The sequence below is a fragment of the Physella acuta genome, unplaced genomic scaffold (assembly GCF_028476545.2).
Source record: "Physella acuta isolate Inbredline_101_S28 unplaced genomic scaffold, ASM2847654v3 ptg000200l, whole genome shotgun sequence".
In the NCBI taxonomy this organism is placed as follows: domain Eukaryota; kingdom Metazoa; phylum Mollusca; class Gastropoda; family Physidae; genus Physella; species Physella acuta.
Window position 1 is genome coordinate 1,532,831 of NW_026731719.1, and position 24,419 is coordinate 1,557,249.

The 24,419-nt window shown below is 38.4% G+C and overlaps 2 protein-coding genes across 2 annotated transcripts; both read left to right on the forward strand.

The window, feature by feature from the left end:
* Window positions 1-2,419: 2,419 nt before the first annotated feature.
* Window positions 2,420-6,405, forward strand: LOC131937131 (uncharacterized). Its single transcript, XM_059294323.1, has 7 exons — window positions 2,420-2,549; window positions 4,294-4,402; window positions 4,563-4,735; window positions 4,821-5,257; window positions 5,400-5,563; window positions 5,786-5,925; window positions 6,076-6,405. Exons 1-7 carry the CDS (start codon window positions 2,514-2,516, stop codon window positions 6,403-6,405), a joined length of 1,389 nt encoding a protein of 462 aa, XP_059150306.1. The 5' UTR covers window positions 2,420-2,513.
* A 1,266-nt stretch (window positions 6,406-7,671) lies between these two features.
* On the forward strand, window positions 7,672-23,376 carry LOC131937132 (uncharacterized). Its single transcript, XM_059294324.1, has 27 exons — window positions 7,672-7,709; window positions 7,817-8,023; window positions 8,215-8,316; window positions 8,620-8,766; window positions 8,887-9,019; window positions 9,168-9,395; window positions 9,578-9,748; window positions 9,844-10,104; window positions 10,315-10,471; window positions 11,041-11,154; window positions 11,355-11,508; window positions 11,911-11,992; window positions 12,262-12,424; window positions 12,549-12,718; window positions 12,833-12,946; window positions 13,138-14,383; window positions 15,084-15,230; window positions 15,687-15,804; window positions 16,000-16,193; window positions 16,426-16,559; window positions 16,789-16,893; window positions 17,749-17,925; window positions 20,098-20,283; window positions 20,462-20,682; window positions 20,934-21,017; window positions 21,267-21,431; window positions 22,506-23,376. The coding sequence occupies exons 1-27, from the start codon at window positions 7,672-7,674 to the stop codon at window positions 22,708-22,710; spliced, it is 5,223 nt and encodes a 1,740-aa protein (XP_059150307.1). The 3' UTR covers window positions 22,711-23,376.
* The last annotated feature ends 1,043 nt before the right edge of the window (window positions 23,377-24,419 follow it).

Consider the following 24,419-nt stretch of genomic DNA (forward strand, 5'->3'; position numbering starts at 1 on the left):
TACCAGACACAACACACTAGCTCAGCTACCAGACACAACACACTAGCTCAGCTACCAGACACAACACACTAGCTCAGCTACCAGACACAACACACTTGGGCCGAGCGCCTGTCAACCTTATACTCGACGCTGTCCTATATTCATCAAACATAAACAAACGTCAGAAAATCGCACTACACATTTTTTACACTGAGCACTAACACACCAAGCCGTAGCACACACAACCTACCTACGTTACCAGTCACCGCCTCGAATATATTTGTGTAATGTTTACCGAGACTTCGCTTGTTTATTTCTCTGTTTTAGATGCTCAAGCAGCTATCAAGATTGAAACGTCCTTCGGGCATAACCTGTTTAAAAGTTGAATACAAGAGCACCTAACTCCAACAGTTTTATTAGTTTTATCTTGAAGCGTGATTGGATTTTTTCCCAATGTTCATACCCCTCTGTTATTTAAACAACTCACAAATAAATTAATACACAAGAGTCATGAAAACGTACATACATAGAGTATAGTATAAGAAGAAGATATTATTTTTTTGGTTTAAATTTTTTATTTTTCCGCCTCATCCCTCCACCGACCCTTCCCTATTGACTTCTTTACTTTTTTTTGTAAGGGGATATAACTAGGCTAGGGTGATTATGTTGATAATATTAATGGAGTTGCTTCGCTTTACAAAGAAAACTTAATAACAGTTATTTTAAACATTTATGACGTCAAAATAATGGGGGGGGGGGGGGTGATTTGGAATTTGTGACAATAGAGGGGGAGGGCAGGTTAAGAATTGTGACATCCCACTTTTATAGCATACAAGAATGTTTTATCGTTAGTTATCAATTATTGTAAAACTATTGTATCAGTATACACAGTTTAGACCCAGCTCAATGAATATTTTATAGCAAGAAAACGCCATTTACAAAATTACAATTTGGATCTAGGTGTAAACTAAAAGTGTAATGTAATTTTATTCTGACGGGTGGGAGCGACATATTGTGACGAAAGTGATCACCGTTTGTGTTAGTTAGACGAAATTTCATATAAAATATTATATCTAACGTGTTCGTTTAACTCTCAAAAGCCGTTAACTTGAGTACCGTTTAAGTTCGGTTTAACATACGAGTTTAACATTTATATTTAACGTATAAATATAGTATTGTATGCTCAGGTTCCTACCAACATTTGAACGATTTCCGACAAACGGAAGTGGTACTTTACTCTATTTCCTTGGGAACACGATAACTTGAGTGCTGTTTCAGAAAGTAGGACTAAATTTCAATTAAAAGTGAAAGAGCTTACACTTTGATAAAAAAAAATTTGATTATTTTCAATATTTAAGGGGGTTTCGACATCCGAAAGTGATATTTAAAGTTAACTTTTTTCATAAAATGTGACTTACTTAGATGTTCAATTAACTTTTTTTTAAATTAGTCATTGTTTCGCTTATAAAATAACTACTACTTTTCCGCTCTATTGTACACACATTGTTTACTTTCATTTGGCGCAATTCTTTTTCTACGCGATTCTATTTTATTTATTTTTTTAATTTAAGGATTAAAATCCATTAAAAATTGCCTAGCCCGTTCAAGCTTTTCATATACATTCGTCTCTCCAGGGTGAACCAGAGGCGTAGCGGGGGGGGGGGGACAAATGTCCCCGGGCGCCGACCTTAGAGGGGGGCGCCAAATTGAAAGTTTAAAGGGGGGGTGCAAATGAAAAGTTAGAGGGGGTGGAAATCGAAAGTTTGAGGGGGAGAGGGTGCAAATGAAAAGTTCGAGGGGGAGGGTGTAAATCGAAAGTTTGAGGGGGGGGGGTGCAAATGAAAAGTTCGAGGGGGGTGCAAATCGAAAGTTTGAGGGGGTGGGCTGGAAATGAAAAGTTCGAGGGGGGGTGGAAATCGAAAGTTTGTCCCGGGCGCTGGGATGAGTAACTTTTAGCCTAATCGCCTACCGTGAACTAAGGAGGGGCAGATAAAAGAAAGTGAATGCCCCTTATCGGCTTCAAAAAACAATTATTTCTAGTCTTACCCTATGCGATGTTAACTTCTTCTCCGGGGGAAAGGGGTGGGACACTTGAAATTTTCGGGTGGGATGGGGGGTATCGGACTAAAATTTCCTGGGGACGGACACCGGTAAAAGTATATATTTTCTACATAAATTCTATTTCGTTAGGGGGGTACACATTCTTCTAGTGCATTTAAAAGCTTATTATTATAAAGGTTGTTTATATTTTATATAGGTTGTTTATGCTTTATTTTTAAGTTTGTTTTTTGTTTTGTTTAAAAATAATATTTGATAAGTCACAATCGTTTGGCCAAAAATTTTGTATTTGTTCTCGTTTCCAATCTGGCAAATTGGATTTACTTCCGGTAACAGCGGCAATTTCAATTGTTTATAAAATGTCTGACTTGTCTTGTCAGTGTTTGGCTATCGCTTATTCATTTATTTAGAGTCACTGGTTCTTATAAATTACTGAAATAAAATGGCATATTGAATTAATAGAATTAAAAATAAACATGGTCAATAAAAACCCATACCTCGACTCACTTGAAGTAAGTATTTAGCTAAATCTGGTAGTTTCACAATCACAGGACTTCAGTTCCATTCTTCTCAAATCTCAGCATTCTCAGTCCATCTGACGTTTCGTTCGCAGATCTAGACCTATGTCAGATGGTTTGTCCTGTTATGTACCTATAAAAATTAGACCTAATGCATCTTAATAACGTTTTATAGGCCTAGACAATAGTGGTCATCCATTTATGATGTCCACTAAAATTTTTCGAAGTGACTACTGAAGATTTTTCTCCACACAGCGCAATGACCTATAGCTAGGGTTAGGGATAGGATTATCATTAGAGCTAGGGTTAGTTAGGGTTGGTGTTAGGGCTAGGGTTCTGCGGTTGTAAACACACGCATGCACAGTACCACCGAAAACATCGCCGCAATGGCAAGTCGTAGTTTTTCTCCATTGCGCATGCGTATCTTTTTCCGGCTAGCATCTGCAAAAAATTTTATAGTTATGTGCAGGGTGGGGGTTAAATGTGAAGAAGACTGCTAAAATTATTTAGATAGGGTAAAACTCCATTTAAGCATATTTTATTCCCTGCCTCACGTTCCCCTACGGTTTAGCGTATTTTACCACAAACACACACAAACTTTAGAAAATCACTAGGCTAATTTCTACAGGGGGCCTATGAGTTTTAGTTTTTGATAATATAATTTTGTCAAAACTTGAGAAAAATCCCAATTAGGGATATTGAATGTGCATTATTTTTGTTTTTACTTTTGAAAATATGTTCTTGTCAGTTAAGAATTTTATGTCAATTGGTAAAATAGAAACTCATGATTGCAAGGCAGTTAAGTTTGTATTGTTAAAAGTATCTCGCAAACTTATTTGAACTCACAATGACCCTAAGCTATGACGTATGCTGATAATTAAAGTCAATGTGAACTCACAGTCACAGTGAACCCTTGATCATGTAAGGATTTTTCTCCCGCCGATGATCGCACGCTATTTAATTGGACCTGTAATGCTTATTTATAATGTTTTTTGGGGAATAAATACGCTTAAATGGAGTTTTACCTTGATTAGATCTACCCTGATTTACATTTTACAAGGAACCTTGTTGTAGACTGTAAATGAGAAGACTTTTTCGATTTTATTGTTATAAATTCCTAATTATCCGTCGATAGATGTGTTGATGATTTATTATTATAATTATGATTTTTTATTTTACTATAGATCTAGGCCTAATTCAAATGGTTGTCATTATAAAAAAGGGTATTAGGCCTATAAGCTTATGTAAGAATTCCCATTGATCCAAAGTACTTTTCTGGGCTGGGGAGAAATAAAGGTGTCATTAGTGCAACTGACAAAAAAAAACCATGAGTGGGCAGTCATGATGGCGACAATGTTTAGAGTTGGAAAAGAGCTTGAATTTTTTAATATAGAATCGGTTTCCCAAGCTATTAATAATAGTAATCATATATATTACAATTAAGAATTTTTCCCCAACATTTCTCAGTAAAATATCAGATAGAAATTCACCAACAATTATGTTTTTAGTTTACTAAAGTCAGTATGAGCAATGAAAAGCAATTGGTTTGAAGTGTTGTACTAGACCTAGGCATGTCACATCAGTTATCATAGCAGTTTGTTTTATGTATGAGTTCTATTTACTTTGTACATCTATTTTTTATGGTTTGGAAGCTCATTCAATGTATATTCTGGTGAATGTTTAACATATCGAAATAATAAAAACTGTGATTGTTACTACTTTAATTAAATGTATGCAGGCTGTAACAGATGAGCTTAAGCTTCTGTCTGAAAACTCTGAGTCACCCATTGTTTCTCTCAAGTTTCAAAAGTTTTTGTATGAAAGCATCAACTTTTTGAACACACAAGGTAGGGAGCCACTCATTACCTATACATTCAATAGTTAGTGCAGTTTTAAAATGGTAGTTTTCTGCTATAGGTTTTGATCTGTTTATCGCATGTTTAACTTTTTGACTTGTGCAGTGCTTACATTATTAACATATTGTTATTGGGCTGTATTTTGATGAAGGTGGTAGCAACTGTACAACAAATAAAGAACTACTTGAATGGTACGAGGTGCTGGAACAGGTTTTGCGTACACTGATACTGAGACAAAATGATCTGGACCCAAAACGTCTCAGTCTTCAGATGATTATAACTTACCTCAGCCACTACACTTTTCATTTGCTCAAAGTAGAAGAGGTAGGTGATATTTAAGTCATAGGTATGAAGAAATGTGTTGGTGTTTGATTAAATAGAACCTCACATTTTTATATTTTTCTTTAAGGTTCCACTAGGATGGTATAAATCTCTGGCCATAGTTGTGCTTGAGTATTTGGCTGATTTCATCCAAAGTTCAGGGTCACAGCCTAGTTTTGTTGCCAGTGTCGCCACCAACTTTTTTGGGTGCTTCTGCAAAGCTGGACAGAAATTTGAGAAAGAGATAAAGTCCAAGACAGGTCTAAATGTGGTCCCAGCATATGAGCTGTATCTTCTTGCCTCTGCCATTCAAAGTCTAGACTCAACAAATAAGACGCGGGATGGACTGAAGGTGGCTAAAGAATTTTTAATTAGTTATACACAGCTGGTTAAAGGATCTGACCAGGTGCTAGATGCTGGGGCGGCTCTGTCAGATTTGTTTGAGGCTGCTGTGAAAGTTTACACATTACAGAGCAGAGATGTTGCTGATGATAGCAGCTTGTCTTTTTTTGTTGAGTTATTCAGGTTAGTATGTTTTTTTACTGCTAGTTCTGTGTATGTGGCGTCAAAGTTTGCTCAGACATTGTGGACTCCCACAAAATAGTTGTTAATACTGAACTGTGTGTCACCAAAAGATTGTTTGACTGCAGCTGTTACTGTGTTTTAGACTGGTACAGAGGGATGCTGGGATGTGTGAGAGGCTGCTTGCCTGTGATGGTAACTTGTACAAGCTGGAGCCAGCTGACTGCAGCCACGACTTCCCTGTTTTAGCATCATGTCGTCTGATCAACAAAAACAAGTTGGCTATCAGCAGTCAGGTGGAAAACAGAAGTACGTGCTCTATTTTTTTATGGGAGGTTGCTTTTTTTTTATACAAATCCTATTCACATATTACTAGGGTATTTCTTTCAATGCAAACGGGTTCTGATTTTTACATTAACTAAATTCCTATTAGGCAAAACATTGTTAAACTCTGCCTACTATCAGGGACGTTAATTTCCAGTGTTTTACTTCTTAAACGACTAGCAAGTTTAACTTTTGTCATTTTTACAGTTCAGGAGATTGTGATTTCTTTATTGAAGTTCACTTGTAGCCTGAATCATGCTGCACCATGGGACCCTACACAAACTGGGCATTCTAAAGTTAAAAAACCATCAAAAAAGGACAACTTAGATATGGATGATAGTTCACAAGTAAGTAGGCCTATATATATGTAACTTTTGCATTTTTTTTCTTGTCATTGTTAAATATTTAAGCTATGATTAAATATATTTTAAAATCAGTAGTTGTTGAAAGTTAATCCATGATGAATACAATATGAAAGTTTAATATCTGATCTCCAGATGGAATCCCAGTTGAGCCCTACCATCTCACACATCCAAGCACTGTTGTCTGAGTCTCAGAAACCTGTCAGCCTGGCCATAGGTGACAGCCTGTCAGCACTTGTCAGCACCAGCATAGACCCCAGGCAGACAGCGACCTGCACGCTGATGCTGTTGTACAGGCTCCTGTCTCTGGCCATTGAGGTCTTCCTGCGCGAGATCCTGGCCAGGGCTGGGAAGGAGAGCTATCTGAACTTTGTGTCCGCCAGGGTCTACTCGTTGGCTCTTGCTAACAAAACCAGGCTCAATACATTACAGGCTCTGCTGTGCAGGGACGAGTCTGGTAAATAGCAAGTTTTTTTTAATCTACTGTTGTTAATGCTCTAACAGTTGATAATGTACAGGAACAGTTTGATAACTAACAGCAAGCCAATCACTAAACCAACAGAATTATGATAAAATTATGATAAAAGTTGTAATAACATTAGTTTGAGCATTCTACTACTTAATATTAATTTTTAGAAAATTTAAAACATTAAAATTTACTTATAAAATGACTGGCAGTACATATCATAATCCTAGCCCTGAGAATTCTTAATGTATTGCTCTATCGTCTTGTTACCTTTTCAGATTTCACTATATAAGGAATCAATATTGTAGGAAATATGAATTCTTTAAACTGATCTTAGTTAATTAAAATGTTTCCCAGACAAGTTAATTGAGTTGTTCACTCTCCAGAAGGGCACACTGAACTCTCTGTGTATACTGATAAATTAATGAAATTATTTCCCAGACAAGTTGGTTGAGTTGTCGACTCTCCAGAAGGGCACACTGAACTCTCTGTGTATACTGATAAATTAATGAAATTATTTCCCAGACAAGTTGGTTGAGTTGTGGCACACTGAACTCTCTGTGTATACTGATAAATTAATGAAATTATTTCCCAGACAAGTTGGTTGAGTTGTCCACTCTCCAGAAGGGCACACTGAACTCTCTGTGTATACTGAGTCAAGCTGTGAGCAAGAAAAACATCCTCTCTGCCCTACCTAATGCTGCCAGTCAGGTCCTCAAGTGCCTGGAGAGTGCCAGTAAGAAAATTAATTTTAGTCTAATTATGAGGGCTCTTTAAAACATGTAGAATCGTATGGTTTCTTTGTTTGCTGTGTAAAAAAGTTATATATATTTATTTATAAACCTATGTACTGATGAAAAAGAGCATTAGAATACATTAAGATGGACATATTTTCAAATATATCAGCATAGTTTGTGTGTAAATGTGGTTTGTGTTTACTTGTTTTAAAGTGTTGACAACTGAATGTCTTACTTGTTTCTCCTAGCCGTAGCTCTGGGTTCTATAGGCCGACAGTTGAGGCGACAAGAGAAACATGCACAAGTTGTACAGGTCCTGGCTCCAGTCTGGCCTGTCCCCAAAATGGCAGAGCTGGTCAGTGCACATTGTTAATTCCCTCAAATTTGATCCAATATTTTTAAAAATGTTAAGATAATTGTTTAGCTTGTTACCAACTGGCGCCTCATCTCAATGTGGGATGGTAAAGCACTCAGCTGCTAGCTCGAAGGTCTCAGGTTCCAATCATCGTTTGAATGTGTGACTGTCAGATGTCCCTGAGTCCACCTACTTCTGATGGGTACCTGACGTATGTTGGGGAAGTTAAAGGCGACTGGGCATAATGCTGACAACTCTATCCCCTATATACTGAGGTCAAAAAACATGCAACATCTCATCTTCCCAATGTATCCCTAGGTCTAAAGAGGAACTAAAATTACTTTATCTCACTGTCCAGCTAGCACACGTCAGCCACCATGAGTCTCTGGCTGAGAGCTACAGAAGTCTGGGCCAGAAGGAAAAGGCATGTTGTGTGATCATGGAGGCAGCCAGACTTGACACCAAGCTCATCACTGAACCTCTCATTAAGACAATGTGGAAAATGGCAAAACAAGATCCTTCATTGTGAGTGGTTGTTTTTCCTACGTGAATTAATTTATTTTTTTGCTAGTTTAAGATTTGTAAACAGACTAATTTTGAGAGAAAAAGTAAATAAAAAATGGTCACGTTTTGATTGTCAGGCCTGTGGTAAAGTAAAAAAATGTTTTGATAGTCAGGCCTGTGGTAAAGTAAAAAAAAAATATGTTTATTGCCAGGCCTGTGGTGAAGATGTTTGAACCTCTGCTACATGAAGAGGAACAACAACACGCTCAGCTGATGGAGATGGTGTGTAGGTGGATACTGTCCTTCAATCAAAGGTAGGTTCTACCTCACCCCTTAGTTGTTCCATAGCGCAAGCCTTAGATGCTGACAGATAGTAGGGTTCTACAAAAGCTTCCTACCTAACCCTTATTTGTTCCATGGCACAAGCCCTTTATGCTGCAATTTTTCTCTTCATCTGATAGGCCTAATTTATTTACTTTTGTAATTATAATGTTAGCTTAACTTTCAACCAAGTTATCACTGATAGTCTGCAGTGTACTTTTCTAACTTTGTTAAACCATCTTTAAATCAAGGCAGTCACTGATATTTTACTGGGTTTTTTTTTGTAATTTCATTAGCCCGTCTTTGAGCCGAGCTATTGCTGACATCCTAGAATGTTTGTCTGCCCACCCCGCCCTCTCATCTTGTGAGAAAGCTGTGTACTCACTCCTGCTGGTAGAAAATAAAGCCTTCTCTAATGATGACAACCACAATAAGATTTCAAGGTACTTAGTCTTGGTGCTTTGCTCAAATTTAAAAGCACAGCTAAAAGTCTATATTAATCTCTAGTTATGTCTGACTCTATATAATGTGCTTTGAGCGCTCCTTATTTATTGTCTCACCAGTCAGATGCTTCAGACAACAAGAGACTCAATCTCTGTGCTAGTGGATGACTCAAGTCACAGTTTTGATGACTTTTTGTCACAGATGACTTTCTTATATTGGGAGATGTGTCATCGGCTCACATGTTTAGACAAGGTACCCACACGTTAAATGTTGAAAGACAGTGTGCAATATGTTATATTACACATCGTGGCTTAACATTGCAGCCTCAGCTTATGAAATGTGAGTATCTTACAGTGTAAAATGTTGGCCTAAACTTGTATTTCTCCTGTTTGAATGGCAGACCAATGCAGAGGATGAGTCTCCTGAAGTACCTACCACTCCACCACCCATAATGCAGTCAACCCAAACAGTCAAGACCCCCTCTGAGCCTGGCCTGCTGGAGCCACAGACCCCCATGGATCATGCCCCGACCCCCAAATTGAAGCTTTCATTTCAGACGCCAGTGAGGCCCAGGAAACAGGTCCTCAAGAGTAAAGGAAAAAACATGGCCAGTCAACCTCTTTGCCAGGTAAGATTTCTTATCAAATTGGGTTTTATTTTTGTTTGGTTGTTGTTTTTTGTTGCAGTTTTCTACTGGTTTGGCCTGATGAATTGTCAAAAAAACATTATTTTCTTTTATTGTGTTGCTGTTATATTTTCCCACTATTTCTACTTAGTTTGATGTTTTAATTCTTGTTTTGTTTTCTCCAGGTAGACAGTGATACCCTTATGACCAAGGCATCTGTTTGTCTGACTGTATGGACTGAATGGTTCAACTGCCACAAAAGTGTCCTGATGACCATGGAGGATGGGAGGTTTAGGGCGGAGCGGAGTCTCACTTTCTTGCAGAGGGTTGCCGAGTTGGCACTGGCTAACCATCAGGTAATCATCAGGTGGTTTAGGCCGGAACTCTTGGAGCTGTGTAGGGAACATGTCAGTGTTCATGTGATGTGTACTGTATGGCATTTTGTTTGCAGACCACCACAGCTTTACAGGCATTCTGTCTGGCTAAAAATCTGGCCACCTTAGCTGAGAAAACAGATGTGGTCAAGCGTGTGACTGGCCAGCTGATTGCGCTGGTGGCACAGGTGGGCTTGAAGTGTGAGGACAGCAGCAGTGACAGAGATCTGTTTGAGGACAGCCCTGATGATGTCTTCTTGTCCAGTCTTGGCCTGGGGGAGGATGGACACATCCTGGATCTGGTCTCCATAGCAGCACACCATCTGAGGACAGGGGAGGTAAGTCTTGTCTTCAAGGGAGAGAAATATTAAATTGTTTTTAATAATTCCTGCTTCTAACTTATTTTTAATTTAAATTAATTCGAAAGATGGAAAATATTTCATTATTTTTATTAGGACTTTGGAAATTAAATACTCCCTAATTAGTTGTAAAGTTTTAAGTTTGTTTCTATATCATGCTTCTAAGACTTGTTGTTTTGAACCATTCAGCATATGCACTTTGTGAAGGTTCGTAATCTTGTGAATGAAACAATCAATAAGACTCGTGACAAAGGGGTCATGACCCCCAGCACTACAATAGCCCTGTCATTCATCAAGAGACTTTCTGCTGAATTTGCTGCACAGTTTCCAGAGATGAGTGACTATGGTAAGTTGTTGAATTAGAGAAGGGTCAGAAATTAGTTGTGTATTTTATCTTAGTATCCAATGAAATGAATATATGAGTTGTGTATTTTGTCTCAGTACCAATGCAATGAATATATGAGTTGTGTATTTAGTCTTAGTACCAGTGAATTGAATATATGAGTTGTGTATTTAGTCTTAGTACCAATGCAATGAATATATGAGTTGTGTATTTAGTCTTGGTACCAGTGAATTGAATATATGAGTTGTGTATTTAGTCTTAGTACCAATGCAATGAATATATGAGTTGTGTATTTAGTCTTAGTACCCAATGAAATTAATAAATGAGTTGTGTATTTTGTCTCAGTACCAATGAATATATGAGTTTTGTATTTAGTCTTGGTATCCAATGAAATTAATATATGAGTTGTGTATTTTGTCTCAGTACCAATGCAATGAATATATGAGTTGTGTATTTAGTCTTAGTACCCAATGAAATAAATGAGTTGTGTATTTAGTCTTAGTACCCAATGAAATAAATGAGTTGTGTATTTAGTCTCAGTACCAATGAAATAAATGAGTTGTGTATTTCAGGGTCTGAGTCACATGACACATATCCCCTGTTGCTTGCTGGTGATGCCCTCAAGTACAGCTCTAGTATTGCCATGTTTTACTTGGGGAAAGACTACAAGAGCATTGAGAACAAAGGTTTCTTCATGTTTAAGCTAGTGCCTTCTATTGCTCTGTTACAGACCAAAAATCAAATGCATACTTTTTTTAATTAGAGATTTTTTCTTTTGTAAAGATTGTGAAGCTTATTTTATAAAGATTGAGTGGCTAACAGTTAATATATTAATATAACTTTTTGGTAACAATCATTGTGTGAAAAGTGTTGTTTTATTTTCCAGGGCCCTCTATAGACACTTGGCAAATAGTTCACAATTACTTGACAACTCTAAAGCTGAATGGGGAATTGTTCATGCACATTGGAAACATCAAATACGCCAGGACTCATTTCACAGAGGGACTCAAGATGGCCAAGTCCTATCTACTGGTCACTTGGTCAGTTGATGTAGCCCTAAGTTATAGACATCTTCCTTATGTGAGAAGTTATCTCACTGACAGACTGGTCAGTTGATATAGCCCTATGTTCTGATACATCTTCCCTATGTGAGAAGTTATCTCACTCATAGACTGGTCAGTTGATATAGATCTAAGTTCTGATACATCTTCCCTATGTGAGTAGTTATCTCACTCCCAGCTCATCAACTTTATACTTTGCAGCTGTTTCCACAATTCCATTTTTATTTGTATGCTACAGATTTTTAAACCTGTTTTTTTTAAAATAAGCAATGATTCACCCCCCAATACTATGAGAAAAACATTTATCTTTTAATTCCACATTGTCTGTAGCTATCCACACAAATGATTGATTTGATTAACTGTTTCTATTCTCCTCATCAGGAGTGCCATATTTCTGTGTAAACTTGTGGAAGTGGCTCTGTGCTATTATGATACAACTAAAGAGGCTCAAGGGTACCTGAAGGTAGGACAACCACATCTAGTGCCACACTCCCACTTTTATCCTAGTTATACTGGACAACCACATCTAGTGCCACACTCCCACTTCTATCCTAGTTAAACTGGACAACCACATCTAGCGCCACACTCCCACTTCTGTCCTAGTTACACTGGCCCCAAGTTAATTTCTTTCATTTTATGATTCAACTTTTTTAAGTTACATTTTATTTTCTCGTCTCTCTTAACATGCTATTGTTAAGTTTGTTGTTAAATTATTTGAATCTTTTTCACCAGAGAGCACTAAGAATAGTTGGTAAACAAAGCTTGTCATCCCAGGAAGTTGAAGCTGCAAGCTGTGCACACAACCCTCTGGCCCTGGACCACTTTCACTGCCACTTTCATACAGACAGAAAACAGAATCAGTGCATCTGTTCAAACAGGCCAAGTCAAGTTGATGGTAAATCTCTAGTGGTTGTAGCTTCAGCACATCTTTTAAATCATCATGTAGAGTTAAAGTCAATACTTTAGTCAACTACATTGTAACAATAGATGAGTGCTCATTACACAACTGTTTGTTCCAGCACTAGACGTCAGGGAACTTTTGTTTGAGGCTGTGGCTGGGGACAACGAAGAAGTCATGGAGGATGAAGGGCCAGATGTGAAGTTTCTCTGTCATGCTGTGTCATGTAGCCATTGCTACAACCCTAATGTAGCACATCTTAGCACCCAACTCATGTGGTACCAAGCTGAGGTACGTGTCATGTAGCCATTGCTACAACCCCAATGTAGCACATCTTAGCACCTAACTCATGTGGTACCAAGGTGAGGTATGTGTCATGTAGCCATTGCTACAACCCTAATGTAGCACATCTTAGCACCCAACTCATGTGGTACCAAGCTGAGGTACGTGTCATGTAGCCATTGCTACAACCCTAATGTAGCACATCTTAGCACCCAACTCATGTGGTACCAAGCTGAGGTACGTGTCATGTAGCCATTGCTACAACCCTAATGTAGCACATCTTAGCACCCAACTCATGTGATACCAAGCTGAGGTATGTGTCATGTATCTGTTGTTTTCAGATTGCCAGTAAAAATGTGAATATGTATTTCATATTGCCAGTAAAATGTGAATGTTTTCAGATTGCCAGTAAAAATGAATGTTTTCAGATTGCCAGTAAAAACGGCCAACACTCTGCTGTGATTGAGTCCCTGAATGCCGCTGGGTGCACATCGCAAGCCCTGTCAGAAAAGACTTGTAAACACAAAGTTTTGGACGTTTTAGCGGATTACGGATTCAACTTTTCTGTTGGGGAACATGGTGCTCTAGAAACTATCAATCCGCTGTTAGAAACAAAATTTCGTCTGGCTTCCTATTTGTATCACTGTCTGTATAATATGCCAGAGCATGAAGGTTGTGAGGTCCGTGTGGAAGACTTGAAATGTTGTTTGGACAGTGTGGTCAACAACAGCACAGAGCTGTGTTCCTTGAACAACTCTGTTCTGTTGGCTTCTGCTCATCTACTCAAGAGCCACATGAAACACCTGCCTGAGCTGCTCACACACAGTCAGATGGTGGATGAGGAAGCTCGTGAGTGGACAGAGCAGAGGGGGGGTGACCTCACCGATGAAGAAATCATCGCCTTAGGTGCGAGTGAGTTACAGGCCTTTAACACTTTTTGGAACTCACAAAAAGTTCTAGACTTTAAATCTGTGAATCTGGTCACCGCCTCGGACAGTGTCCAGCCTGACACCCACTTGAGAACTCCAACTGCTCCTTGCAGAATCGCCACAAGTGTGTCCCCAACATCCGCCACATCCACCAAAGTATCCACCTCATCCACCAAAGTATCCACCACATCCAGCATTAGATCAGGAGCTAAGACCAGCAAGAAGCTCTCACTTAGAAAAGATAAAGTTATCCAGATCTTTGATGACTCTGTGGTAACGCCCTGTGTGAAAAAACCAGTCAAAACTCTGCGGGAACACAACCCACCCATGGAGGAGCCAGCTGGTGTGGAGGCTCCCTCAAGGTCCTCTCGCCCTGAGAGCACCAAACCTGTCAAGAGGATCACAAGACAGAGGCAGGTCAAGAAGGAAATATCACCCAAAGAAAATGTGGCACCAAAGAGAAGTTCCAGAAAGAAAAAAGTCGAGTCCCCTGAGACTGGGAGACAGGAACCTCTGCTGGCGCCATTTGTTGTAGAGAACTTGGATGTGTCCTACAGCATCATGGACAGCCCTGTCAGGGGGGAGGACAGCTGTTTGATGGCCACATCACCCTGGTTAGACTCACCTGAGGTACCCAGGGGGCGGGGTAAAAAGAAACAGGAAACAGAAAAAACAACAGGCACCAAGAGATTGAAGAAAACTGAGCTCATGCCAGATATCTCTGACTTAAAGATACCTGTTTCAGGTAAGTGTTACCTTGATACAGATTACCTGTTCATTATATATACCTTGTTATGTAGTTCAGCTTAGCCTCTTTAATATGATGGAGGATGGATACCAGTTACTGTCTGACAATTTTAACTTTGACTACAGCAGGAGAGAAACTTGGTTGTCAATAGCAACCACCAGCCCTAACACACCTTACAAAACAAATCACATCTACATCCTCACATGGCAAACAACTCCCCAATTAAATCTCTCAGCCTCGCCCTAAGTAACCTCACCCCTGTCTGACCTCATCAATACAGCAAAGGGTGGGGCACCTAACCTATACATACATTACATCTAACCTGCACTATCTGAACAACTATGATACACTGGAACATTCTTAATGTATTCAAATTGTATTAAGTTATGGGACTTAAATCAAACACCTTAGGGCCATTCCTGTTACAACTACTATGACCTATCTAACCTACAATTACACAATATGATAGTATGGACATACCTACAATTATGCAAATCCCACTTATAACATACCTGTTATGTTCTTTTGTTTCATTGTGTTGTTTTTTAACCTGGTTATACTATAGTATTAAATAATTCAGGTGTTCTATCTAATAACACATATTTCTAGCCTAAAAATTATAAGAGAATGTTTTTGGACAATACCATAGTATAGAGATTTTTGTGTATGATATTCTTCGTGTAAATGGAACTTGTAGATGTTTTCTGTCTGGCATCAGGCTCAGCAGAATCTGACCAACTCAGAGATGTGTTACAGAGGATGAAGCATTTTCCTCACTCATTTCTCTACAGTCAGACATCTCGGGCCCTGGCCCTGAATGAATGGTCCCAGGATACTTTGGATGGTAAATACAGATTTTAGCATCATGTTGCCATTCTCTGTGTAATGGGTGCCCAGTAAATTGTGTTTTTTTTTTTTTATTAATGCAAGTTTGATCAATCAGTTCACTGTTTGAATAATTTAAATTTTTCTAAATGTTGATCCCAGCTAAATATTTTTCTAAATGTTGATCCCAGCCATATATTTGTTTAAATGTTGATCCCAGACAAATATTTTTTTTTAAATGTTGATCCCAGCCAAATATTTTTTTAAATGTTGATCTCAGCCAAATATTTTTCTAAATGTTGATCTCAGCCAAATATTTTTATAAATGTTGATCTCAGCCAAATATTTTTCTAAATGTTGATCTCAGCAAATACTTTTCTAAATGTTGATCCCAGCCACATATTTGTTTAAATGTTGACCCCAGCCAAATATTTGTTTAAATGTTGATCTCAGCCAAATATGTTTTTGATCCCAGCCAAATCCCGAGGAAATGGTGACCTGGGTGACCATAAGAAAATCTCAGCCTACCTGACAGACTCTATGCACTTGACCTTCCATCATCTGATGACAAGAAACCTGCAATCAAAACTTAGGTAAGGTGTTTTAGCCTGATCACTCTTGTGTCCACAACCTGCTGTGGGTGGGTTTTTTTTAAATTGCTTTACCAAGTTTACTTTTATATATGTTTTTATCGTATTTTATTTTTAAATTATTTTTTATATATACACTGGCATGAAAATGTATTGTCTGAACTATGTAAAACAAAATTTACCTGTTTTGTGATTCAGAAAATGTAAAGACTCCAAGTCTAGGAAGCTGCAGCCTGATGACAGTGATGCCAACATGTACCTGAGTGACTGGTGTCAGCTGACAGGTGAGGATCTGACCCATGAGGTCACGGCCATGTCTGAGGCCCTGACACGCCTACAGCCAGGGGGGGAAGTGGAGCTTCTGGGCAAAAGATTGGCTGCCTTGCCTGCAGGTAGGTCATCTCTACTGTTGTTTTTTGTGGCTCAACGGTTAAATAATGTTTGTAAAGTATGACTTCATTTCTTCGACTTCTTAGTGTTATTTAAACCCTACCTATAAGTTCATGCAAAATATTAGTATAGTCATTTTTTATTGTCATAGTTTACAATGTATTTATTCATCTTATCTTAGCATAAATTACACTTATCTTAGTTTAAACATAATGAGCTCATGTATCCACATAGATTGGACTGTTGTCCAGATGACTGTGGTCAACTACGACCCATTGAACCCTGGCACTGGCCAGGTGTTTATAACAAGATTGACCCCTGACCTTGAACCTGTAACTGTTGAACTTCCACACAAAAGATGGCTCTATGTAAGTCAAGTCTAGATTTGTGTAATCACTTGATAATCACACTCATCAAAATTGTAATTGAAAAGTAATATACATATACATCATTTATTTGAAAAGTAATGTCATCCCAGTACAATTTTTTCCCCAAGCTTTGACCCAACCTTTGAACCTACACACCTGTTTTCTTTAGGCTGTTTCTGTCTTGTAATTACCCATATAGTGAGTACCATTGTCTTGATTGTGTCCCCAGCTAACCAGAGCCAGTAGAGTGTATGAAACAGCCATCAAACATGACAACAACCTGTCACCAGAGGAGTACTGGAACCACAGGTTTAGGAGGGACACGGATATCAAAGTCAGTTGCTCTCACATTGATTCAACTATTTACTAATGTCTTCAGTTACTCTCACATTGATTCAACTTTAATGTTATCTATTTACTAATGTCCTCAGTTAAACTAAACTTTCTGCCTCCCCCTCCCCCAGAATGTTGTCCAGTACCTACAAGAAATGTTAAACTAAACTTTCTGCCTCCCCCAGAATGTTGTCCAGTACCTACAAGAAATGTTAAACTAAACTTTCTGCCTCCCCCAGAATGTTGTCCAGTACCTACAAGAAATGTTAAACTAAACTTTCTGACTCCCTAGAATGTTGTCCAGTACCTACAAGAAATGTTAAACTAAACTTTCTGCCTCCCCCAGAATGTTGTCCAGTACCTACAAGAAATGTTAAACTAAACTTTCTGACTCCCTAGAATGTTGTCCAGTACCTACAAGAAATGTTAAACTAAACTTTCTCCCCCTCCCCCAGAATGTTGTCCAGTACCTACAAGAAATGTTAAACTAAACTTTCTGACTCCCTAGAATGTTGTCCAGTACCTACAACAAATGTTAAACTAAACTTTCTGCCTCCCCCAGAATGTTGTCCAGTACCTACAAGAAATGTTAAACTAAACTTTCTGCCTCCCCCTCCCCCAGAATGTTGTCCAGTACCTACAAGAAATGTTAAACTAAACTTTCTGCCTCCCCCTCCCCCAGAATGTTGTCCAGTACCTACAAGAAATGTTAAACTAAACTTTCTGCCTCCCCCAGAATGTTGTCCAGTACCTACAAGAAATGTTAAACTAAACTTTCTGCCTCCCCCTCCCCCAGAATGTTGTCCAGTACCTACAAGAAATGTTAAACTAAACTTTCTGCCTACCCCTCCCCCAGAATGTTGTCCAGTACCTACAAGAAATGTTCCTGAGCTCCCACAAGTGGCTGTTGAGAGGACGGGCAGATCTGGTTGGTCAGCCAAAGGTCAGCCAGCTGTTAGAGACTGCAGCCCAGAACGCTGTGGACACAGTTTTACATCAGCTCAAATATCAGCTCAATTATAACACAGTTCGGGTGAGGTGTATTTTATAAGCTTGTTGATGGCATATTTTGTTTAAATGTTTTACATCAATTTTACTGTGACTACTGGTGATATGTTTCAGTGGTGCTGGATGGTTTGACTGATAGTCATTTAGTAATACAGTTATTAGAAAATGTGAAATATAGTCTGTCTCTTCAGGTTCTGTTGGAAGCTGTATACAGTTGTTACAAAATGTGAAATATAGTCTGTCTCTTCAGGTCCTGTTGTAAGCTGTATACAGTTGTTACAAAATGTGAAATATAGTCTGTCTCCTCAGGTCCTGTTGTAAGCTGTATACAGTTGTTACAAAATGTGAAATATAGTCTGTCTCTTTAGATCCTGTTGGAAGCTGTATACAGTTGTTACAAAATGTGAAATATAGTCTGTCTCTTCAGGTCCTGTTGGAAGCTGTATACAGTTATTACAAAATGTGAAATATAGTCTGTCTCTTCAGGTCCTGTTGGAAGCTGTATACAGTTGTTACAAAATGTGAAATGTAGTCTGTCTCTTCAGGTCCTGTTGGTAGCTGTATACAGTTGTTACAAAATGTGAAATATAGTCTGTCTCTTCAGGTCCTGTTGGTAGCTGTATACAGTTGTTACAAAATGTGAAATGTAGTCTGTCTCTTCAGGTCCTGTTGGTAGCTGTATACAGTTGTTACAAAATGTGAAATATAGTCTGTCTCTTCAGGTCCTGTTGGAAGCTGTATACAGTTGTTACAAAATGTGAAAAATAGTCTGTCTCTTCAGGTCCTGTTGGAAGCTGTATACAGTTGTTAGAAAATGTGAAATATAGTCTGTCTCTTCAGGTCCTGTTGGAAGCTGTATACAGTTGTTACAAAATGTGAAATATAGTCTGTCTCTTCAGGTCCTGTTGGAAGCTGTATACAGTTGTTACAAAATGTGAAATATAGTCTGTTTCTTCAGGTCCTGTTGGTAGCTGTATACAGTTGTTACAAAATGTGAAATATAGTCTGTCTCTTTAGATCCTGTTGGAAGCTGTATACAGTTGTTACAAAATGTGAAATATAGTCTGTCTCTTCAGGTCCTGTTGGAAGCTGTATACAGTTATTACAAAATGTGAAATATAGTCTGTCTCTTCAGGTCCTGTTGGAAGCTGTATACAGTTGTTACAAAATGTGAAATGTAGTCTGTCTCTTCAGGTCCTGTTGGTAGCTGTATACAGTTGTTACAAAATGTGAAATATAGTCTGTCTCTTCAGGTCCTGTTGGAAGCTGTATACAGTTGTTACAAAATGTGAAATATAGTCTGTCTCTTTAGGTCCTGTTGGAAGCTGTATACAGTTGTTACAAAATGTGAAATATAGTCTGTCTCTTCAGGTCCTGTTTGAAGCTGTATACAGTTGTTAGAAAATGTGAAATATAGTCTGTCTCTTCAGGTCCTGTTGGAAGCTGTATACAGTTGTTACAAAATGTGAAATATAGTCTGTCTCTTCAGGTCCTGTTGGAAGCTGTATACAGTTGTTACAAAATGTGAAATATAGTCTGTCTCTTCAGGTCCTGTTGGTAGCTGTATACAGTTGTTACAAAATGTGAAATATAGTCTGTCTCTTTAGATCCTGTTGGAAGCTGTATACAGTTGTTACAAAATGTGAAATATAGTCTGTCTCTTCAGGTCCTGTTGGAAGCTGTATACAGTTATTACAAAATGTGAAATATAGTCTGTCTCTTCAGGTCCTGTTGGAAGCTGTATACAGTTGTTACAAAATGTGAAATGTAGTCTGTCTCTTCAGGTCCTGTTGGTAGCTGTATACAGTTGTTACAAAATGTGAAATATAGTCTGTCTCTTCAGGTCCTGTTGGAAGCTGTATACAGTTGTTACAAAATGTGAAATATAGTCTGTCTCTTTAGGTCCTGTTGGAAGCTGTATACAGTTGTTACAAAATGTGAAATATAGTCTGTCTCTTCAGGTCCTGTTGGTAGCTGTATACAGTTGTTACAAAATGTGAAATGTAGTCTGTCTCTTCAGGTCCTGTTGGAAGCTGTATACAGTTGTTAGAAAATGTGAAATATAGTCTGTCTCTTCAGGTCCTGTTTGAAGCTGTATACAGTTGTTACAAAATGTGAAATGTAGTCTGTCTCTTCAGGTCCTGTTGGAAGCTGTATACAGTTGTTACAAAATGTGAAATGTAGTCTGTCTCTTCAGGTCCTGTTTGAAGCTGTACTGTGTGCCCATGAGCAGGACGTCACGTCACTGTTTGCCTGTGTCTGGCCACAGGATGTGTCCAGTCTGGTCTCACAGATCTGTCTACAGCTGCAGGGGGAGGTGGCTCAAGCCTGTGGGGAGGAGTGTCTGGTCACTAGGGGTCCAGTGGTTCTCATCTTAGACAAGGTATGGGTGTCGTCACTAAAATCATAAACCCTTGAGTCCGAATAGAACTGTTGTAAATATGCTTCAAGCAGACTACATAGAAAAAGATTCTACAATTAAAGTTTGTCGTTAACTCATGTTTTCCATTATTTAACTGTCTAGATGTTGTTATTATGAAAAGCTTTTATTACTATTTCAGACCCTAAACAAAATGCCATGGGAAAGCATGCCAGATTTTTTAACAGAGACGGTGACAAGAGTTCCGTCCCTTGCAACCCTAGATGCCCTGCTGGCATTACACCAGAACAAACTGGTTTCCTCCTACAGGAGAGGTGTAGATCGTGACAGTGCTGTAGCAGTTATAGACCCAGAGACCAACCTGGTGAATGCTGTCAATGTTCTGCTGCCCCAGCTACAGCAGTAAGTTCAACACGGCCAGCACCAAGTTTTATACAACCTGAACTCTAGGATAAGCTATCATACAACTGCAGAATTGAGATGTTAATTTTTTAAAATTTTCTCGTACTTAAATTATTTATTAGTGTTACTATTTCAAAATGTGTGCCTGTGTATTGAACAATTTATTAATTAAATATCGTTAATTTTTTTTAATTAAAGTTTTCTGGAATTTTGATGTAATGAATTGAACAACTTTTTTTACCACAATTTAGGTATGATGGCTGGAACTGTTTGTCACAGAAAGCACCAACTGTCTTAGATCTGAAAGATTTTCTTTCAAACAACGCCCTATATCTGTAAGTGGTCACTTTTTTAACAATTTTTTACATTTTTGTTTCACTTTCAATAAATGTTTCTGTAAATATAGCACATTTATTTAAAAACCAATAGCATTTTACTCAAGTTACACAAATGCTCTGAAAGGAAAACTGTACCTTTAGCTGTGGAAGTTAAGAATTAGTTTATCAACTTAATTATATTAGATGAAAACTTGATTATATCAAATGTAGTTGGTGGGCCTGCCTTAATAAACTTTGGTGTTTCAGGTACTGTGGTCACGGATGGGGCAACCAGTTTGTTGGTGGGGATGACCTTCAGATGTTCAATGCCAAGGCTGTTGCTGTTCTCATGGGCTGTGACAGTGGGAAGTTGGACTACAAGCCTCGTCTAGACGGTGACGGAGGGCCTTTGTACTTTCTCTTGGCAGGATGGTCAGTCTCACATTATCTTACTATTACCTCTTTAAATCTGCATGACACATAACTTTTAATTGATATTTAAATGCCACAACAATTACATATGCTACTTGTAAAAAAGCTGGAATAATTCTTAGACCATTTTGTTCCAGTGTAGTTATCCTTAAGTTGAAAGAAAGATTGCCCAACCAGCTATTTTAGTAGAACTGTCTTAGTAGCTTTTTATTTTTATGCTATTTTCTGACTTTGTATGAAAATCATTGAGTATTTTATTTCATGATTCACTGCCAGTTTTTTAATACATATGTCAAAAGTTTGTGAATAGTTTATGATATTGTGATTTTCTAACTGGGATGTTGTTTGTTGTATAGCCCAACATGTGATTTTCTAACTGGGATGTTGTTTGTTGTACAGCCCAACATGTGATTGTGATTTTCTAACTGGAATGTTGTTTGTTGTATAGTCCAACATGTGATTATGATTTTCTAACTGGGATGTTGTTTGTTGTATAGTCCAACATGTGATTTTCTAACTGGAATGTTGTTTGTTGTATAGTCCAACATGTGATTTTCTAACTGGAATGTTGTTTGTTGTATAGTCCAACATGTGATTTTCTAACTGAGATGTTGTTTGTTGTATAGTCCACCATGTGATTTTCTAACTGGGATGTTGTTTGTTGTATAGTCCAACATGTGATTTTCTAACTGGGATGTTGTTTGTTGTATAGTCCAACATGTGATTTTCTAACTGGGATGTTGTTTGTTGTATAGTCCACCATGTGATTGTGATTTTCTAACTGGAATGTTGTTTGTTGTATAGTCCAACATGTGATTATGATTTTCTAACTGGGATGTTGTTTGTTGTATAGTCCAACATGTGATTTTCTAACTGGAATGTTGTTTGTTGTATAGTCCAACATGTGATTTTCTAACTGGAATGTTGTTTGTTGTATAGTCCAACATGTGATTTTCTAACTGAGATGTTGTTTGTTGTATAGTCCACCATGTGATTTTCTAACTGGGATGTTGTTTGTTGTATAGTCCACCATGTGATTGTGATTTTCTAACGAGAATGTTGTTTGTTGTACAGCCCAACAGTGGTGGGCAACCTGTGGGTGGTGACTGACAAGGACATCGACAAGCTGACCTCCAGCCTGGTGGCAGAGTGGATGTCACAGAAGAAGCCGGTGCCACTGAGTCACGTCTTGACGGCCGCAAGAAAGGTCTGCAGGTTGACTGGTTTGAATGGGTTTGCTCCTGTTGTCTACGGTCTGCCAGTTATGCTCAACTGCTAGGTCAGGGAACACATGGGTCAGGTTTATTTAGCAAGTTGGTTTTGTTTTTGTAAATATAACTGACTTGACACTTGTAGCTATCAATTATTTTTAGAATCTGTACAATCAGTTTAAAAAACAAGCTGCATGTGGCTAGGCTTTATTAAAACAATAAATTTGCAAATAGCTGTATTAAAACAGTAGTGTGGAAATAGCTGTTTTAAAACAGTACATGTGCAAATAGCTGTTTTAAAACAGTACATGTGCAAATAGCTGTATGAAACAGTAGGTGTGCAAATAGCTGATAAGATGAAATAGACATTATGTACTTATCATAAAATAATATTCTGGATTTTATCTTGTTGCTGGACCTTTGTGGAGGTAAATTTTTGAACAATATTCAGATACCTCATAAATAATCTAATGCACAATGTGTTTTTAGACATTTTATAATTGTGTATGCATAATTTATATTGTATAAGCGAATGATGAGAAAGCATGAGCATTTTTATCTCTGATAAAGTCATATTCTGAGTCTGGGTGATTGTGTTGGACTAGTTTTAAAGTGTGTACCCTATTTATTTGACGTGTAACTGTTTCCTTGGGTGGAGTTCAGTGTTTGGATTATTGCCCTTTGTTAAACATTTTCTTTTGTTCAATAATTTTTTAATACATACCGATGAGTAAATAAACATGAATATTGTTGAAATAAATTGGTTGAATAATTACTTGACTTGTACATGAATAAAGTGGTCGAATCATTACTTGAGTTGTCTGTTGGTGTGGCTGTAGTCCCATCTGTCTTGGTTACTGTACAGTAGTGTAAGTTGTAAGTGAGGACTGTCTCAAACACAATGTTATGGGCTCTCATACCATTGTGTCACATCTCTAGTGAGATTCTCTTGCTATATCTGGCATGAGCAACAAACAAATTTAGGGGCAGTAACTCTAAGATAATGCAATACTTTAGCACGTGCTTCATATAAGTGCAGGGGGAAATCAAATGCATCCATGAGAACTGAAATTTCATTTATTAGATCCTCGTTTTAAAGACAAGATCACGTATTCACACTTGAAGTGGTTTTAATTTTTTTATTTAATGACTTTAAATATTATAAGCGGTTCTTCGATTATGTGCATGAACGCTTGGTTGAATACGTTAAAAATATTCCAGGCGAAAGCTATTTTTATGTATTCTAAACCCCCGTCCACCCCTTCCATTTCTCTTGACCAGTGGCGTAGCGAGGTCGGGTGTCACCCGGTGCGGCACTTAATGGTGTCACCCCCCCCCCCCCAGAGGCATAGAGACCCTTCCCAGGGACAAACTTTCAAATTTTCGATTTGCACCCCCCCCCCCCTCAAACTTTCGATTTGCACCCCCCCCCCCCCTCAAACTTTCCATTTGCACCCCCCTCGAGTTTTTCTCTATATATTTTGCTATTTTTTGCCTTGGTGTCACCCCCCTAAATGGTGTCACCCGGTGCGGTCCGCACCCCCCGCCCCCCCTCGCTACGCCCCTGCTCTTGACCTATATTTACTCTAGCCGGCCAAGAACGGTGGGCATAGAATAAACAAAGCCTTTCTGTCACTACTAATATCTTTAAATAATATCGAATTCGCCGGTCCCATGAGATCCCCTGTACTCCCATAGAAAGATTGCCAGCACACAGCTAGGCTGCCGGCTTGCTATCTATTGTATTAGTGTCAGGCGAAAGCGTGGAATAATTGAC

Excerpts from the sequence above, each read along its gene's own strand:
- LOC131937131 (XM_059294323.1), top strand. The coding sequence starts at position 2,514 with ATGGTCAATAAAAACCCATACCTCGACTCACTTGAA. Across the intron at positions 4,736-4,820 it reads ATTTGCTCAAAGTAGAAGAG|GTTCCACTAGGATGGTATAA; the intron begins GTAGGTGATATT and ends TTTTTCTTTAAG. Across the intron at positions 5,564-5,785 it reads CAGTCAGGTGGAAAACAGAA|TTCAGGAGATTGTGATTTCT; the intron begins GTACGTGCTCTA and ends TCATTTTTACAG.
- LOC131937132 (XM_059294324.1), top strand. The coding sequence starts at position 7,672 with ATGTCCCTGAGTCCACCTACTTCTGATGGGTACCTGAC. Across the intron at positions 14,384-15,083 it reads CTTAAAGATACCTGTTTCAG|ATGTTTTCTGTCTGGCATCA; the intron begins GTAAGTGTTACC and ends TGGAACTTGTAG. Across the intron at positions 16,194-16,425 it reads ATTGGCTGCCTTGCCTGCAG|ATTGGACTGTTGTCCAGATG; the intron begins GTAGGTCATCTC and ends GTATCCACATAG.